The sequence below is a fragment of the Camelina sativa genome, chromosome 7, assembly GCF_000633955.1.
Source record: "Camelina sativa cultivar DH55 chromosome 7, Cs, whole genome shotgun sequence".
NCBI lineage: Eukaryota > Viridiplantae > Streptophyta > Magnoliopsida > Brassicales > Brassicaceae > Camelina > Camelina sativa.
Genome location: NC_025691.1, coordinates 21,492,486 through 21,495,895, shown reverse-complemented (window position 1 = coordinate 21,495,895; position 3,410 = coordinate 21,492,486). Strand labels below are relative to the sequence as shown.

The window sequence follows — 3,410 nt, the reverse complement described above, 5'->3', positions numbered from 1 at the left end:
TTTTTTTTTTTTTTTTTTTTTTTTCTACATTGGTTGTTGTTATACATTACCGATCGTAAAAACGAAAATGATATCACTATTTATCTTTTATTTTCAGTGATTAGAGACTCTATGATCGTTATGTTTATCGAATACCAAAATTAAGTTAACGGAATCATGTAGTTATTAGACTTTTTGCTATCTTTTTCTTCTTCTTCTTTTGACAACGTAACTTTCGCAGAGATGAAATTGAATTAAGCCTTAATTTTTTGGCATGACTATTGTCAAAATATTTGGTGGAAGAAACTGTAGAGAGACGGCAAAGACAAAATTTGGCCAAGTTCCACTGTGGATTTTTAGTATCGGCGTGCTCCATATGATTCTACTATACTACTGTTCTACGGAGTACAATTTAACATAAACTTGTCTTCCTATTATTATTATCTTTTTTTTCTTCAAAACAAAACTTTTCTTCCAATACTTTGCCCATTCAATAAGTACATCAAGTAGCGTAGAAAGTAAAATAAAAAAGCTGATACATTTTGTTAACCTATAAATAATATCACACATTCATTATGCTTACCCCATGTGGTGGACTCTTTATTTTTCATTATGATAAAAAAAAAAAAGGTTTCTAGAATAAAATTTAAAGTAAAAAAGGGATACTGTCATTTTACAAAACATTTTTCATGATAATGCTTACAATTATTTATATTGTGAGTGGTTAAAATCAGCTGGTATGCAATGATTGAATTTACAAATCCTGTTCTAGTCCCCCCTCCCCACATTTTTCATATTCATAAATGTAAAAACAGAAGATGCTTCAAATTCAAGATTTCACAAAACCAGCTATATAATTCTCAAAAGTCAAAAACAATTAGAGATCCTTTGTTACGGAAAGAAACACACTTTAAAAAGATTTCATCAAAATTAAATGAAACAATAGAACTTGATTAAGACAAGATACGCTTTCCTAAATACAACGGAATAATATTCTAGTGCAAGTGGCAACTGGCAACCGAAACGTTTGAACTTTCAATCCAGGTATAAAAAAGTTTAAAACCAAAAATTGAGAAAACACAGAATTTACAGAGAGCAAAAAGATACCAATGCAAAAAAAGAAGACACAGGACGCAAACGCCACAATTTGGAGAAGAAACATAAACATCATCCTAACAAAAAAAACAGCAGTGTGGGGGCGCAAACGCTGAACGCTGAACGCTGTTTTACCGATCATATAAACTCATTCGACCTAAGTGAGTTTTCGCCAGAGAGATCCTTTGTTAGCAGCTAAGCACTTGACTCTCTGGAATACAAAGCCCGTCTTTGGAGGATTACCATCTACAAGAGTGTTCTCATATATTTCTCTGCACTCTTGCACCACCTGTTTTCATCACCATTAACCATTTCGCAATTACAAATTCTTCCTTTTCAGTCATACTCTTACTGTTTCGTAACTATTCAAGACTCGTAAGCCATAGTGTGAAAATCCATGCGATTCCCTACCAAACTAACCTGCGTTGTCCTAAGCAAATTGCTTTTTTAAGAAGAGTTTTGGTGTTTACCTCTTTCGTGTCCTTCCGTGGTATACCTTCACGCAGTCCCACAAGCTTCTCCACGACCTCAGCCTGTGTATCATATATTAGAGATCACATGAGTTGAGGAAAATGATCTTTTGAAATCAAGAGTGATCTTGTAAAACAAAGAGTAGACTTTATTTTTCTGATATAATTTACCGGGCAGTCAGGCTGGTGCTCAAGAATGTTTGAGTACACAAGGGTAAATGCATCTAGACTTTCCGCGGACGCAAGTTCTCTCAGATCGCTCATTATTCTGATTCTGCTCTCCACTTTCTGTAACACAATCCCAGTGGATATAATGAGCTCTACTTAAACGAAAAATACATCTTTCAGGTCAAAACGAATTAAATGCCAAAACCAACTTACAGATGCACTTATATACTCCCTAAAGAAATCCATAAGAACCTCCTCGTCCAGCCTCATCCGCTCAATAGTTTCTTCCTTGATGTAGTTTTTCTGGAATTACATGTGTTCACCCCAAGATTCAGTCTGTATGTATACTGACGAAATATGAAAGGTAAATACCGGAGAATTGATGGGGAAACCTGTGTTAGGAGATGATCAACATATACAACGACTGTTTCTTCCAGACAAGCTTCAACAAATCTTCTAAATGATCTTTCTTCAACATACCTGCATCACCATTCACCGCTAAGACCTCAATAGAGTTGTGACAATTCAGATTCTGTTACACAAAAGGGGACACGGAGAACTTACATTTTGACATCTGTGAAATAATCACCAAAAGTTGCCACAAGATACTCGGTAACCTGTCCCTCGNTTCTGATTCTGCTCTCCACTTTCTGTAACACAATCCCAGTGGATATAATGAGCTCTACTTAAACGAAAAATACATCTTTCAGGTCAAAACGAATTAAATGCCAAAACCAACTTACAGATGCACTTATATACTCCCTAAAGAAATCCATAAGAACCTCCTCGTCCAGCCTCATCCGCTCAATAGTTTCTTCCTTGATGTAGTTTTTCTGGAATTACATGTGTTCACCCCAAGATTCAGTCTGTATGTATACTGACGAAATATGAAAGGTAAATACCGGAGAATTGATGGGGAAACCTGTGTTAGGAGATGATCAACATATACAACGACTGTTTCTTCCAGACAAGCTTCAACAAATCTTCTAAATGATCTTTCTTCAACATACCTGCATCACCATTCACCGCTAAGACCTCAATAGAGTTGTGACAATTCAGATTCTGTTACACAAAAGGGGACACGGAGAACTTACATTTTGACATCTGTGAAATAATCACCAAAAGTTGCCACAAGATACTCGGTAACCTGTCCCTCGCACCATTCTATAAAGTAAACAGCAAAGTTAGGAACAAAACCAAGAACTTGAATCAAGTAAATAAGATCCAAAGTGCTGTTTTAGAAGGAAAGGTAGAGATAAGATGGACGAAAGAGTGTAACTTGATTCTTAAATGATTATGTTATAAAGAACTGAACTATATAGCATTACACAACATGTCAAAAATCAATGCGGAGGAGAATAGTCTATATCTATTAGAAATCAATGGAACCCAGTAGCAAAAGTATCAGGGAGTTAGCAACGCCTCGACTGCCTCTATTCATACATTAACAAAGGTAATAGATTAGCCCGTCAGAATGGTAGATACCTTTCTGGTAAAGCTTGACAAGTAATTCCTGAACTCCTGGATCCTCAAAGATAACGCGAACTGTTTGATGCACTGCTTCCTGAAATCAAAGGACGATATGGGACATGTGTAAGAAGTCCAACATAAATTTTACTTTTAAAGATCGCAAGCTCAACTTAAATTTTCATCTAAATAGCCATCTGGGCAACTACAATGCCATAAATCGAGATGCAA

General features: G+C 35.8%; 1 protein-coding gene across 1 annotated transcript in view; it reads right to left on the bottom strand.

The window, feature by feature from the left end:
• LOC104701842 (exocyst complex component SEC6-like) overlaps positions 910-3,410 on the bottom strand; it is a gene marked incomplete in the record, with an annotated part of 10,895 nt that continues 8,394 nt past the window's right edge. Inside the window, 6 exon segments of the mRNA XM_019227750.1 lie at positions 910-1,363; positions 1,545-1,607; positions 1,716-1,832; positions 2,456-2,545; positions 2,635-2,722; positions 2,807-2,865. Coding sequence (XP_019083295.1) covers positions 1,232-1,363; positions 1,545-1,607; positions 1,716-1,832; positions 2,456-2,545; positions 2,635-2,722; positions 2,807-2,865 — 549 coding nt within the window.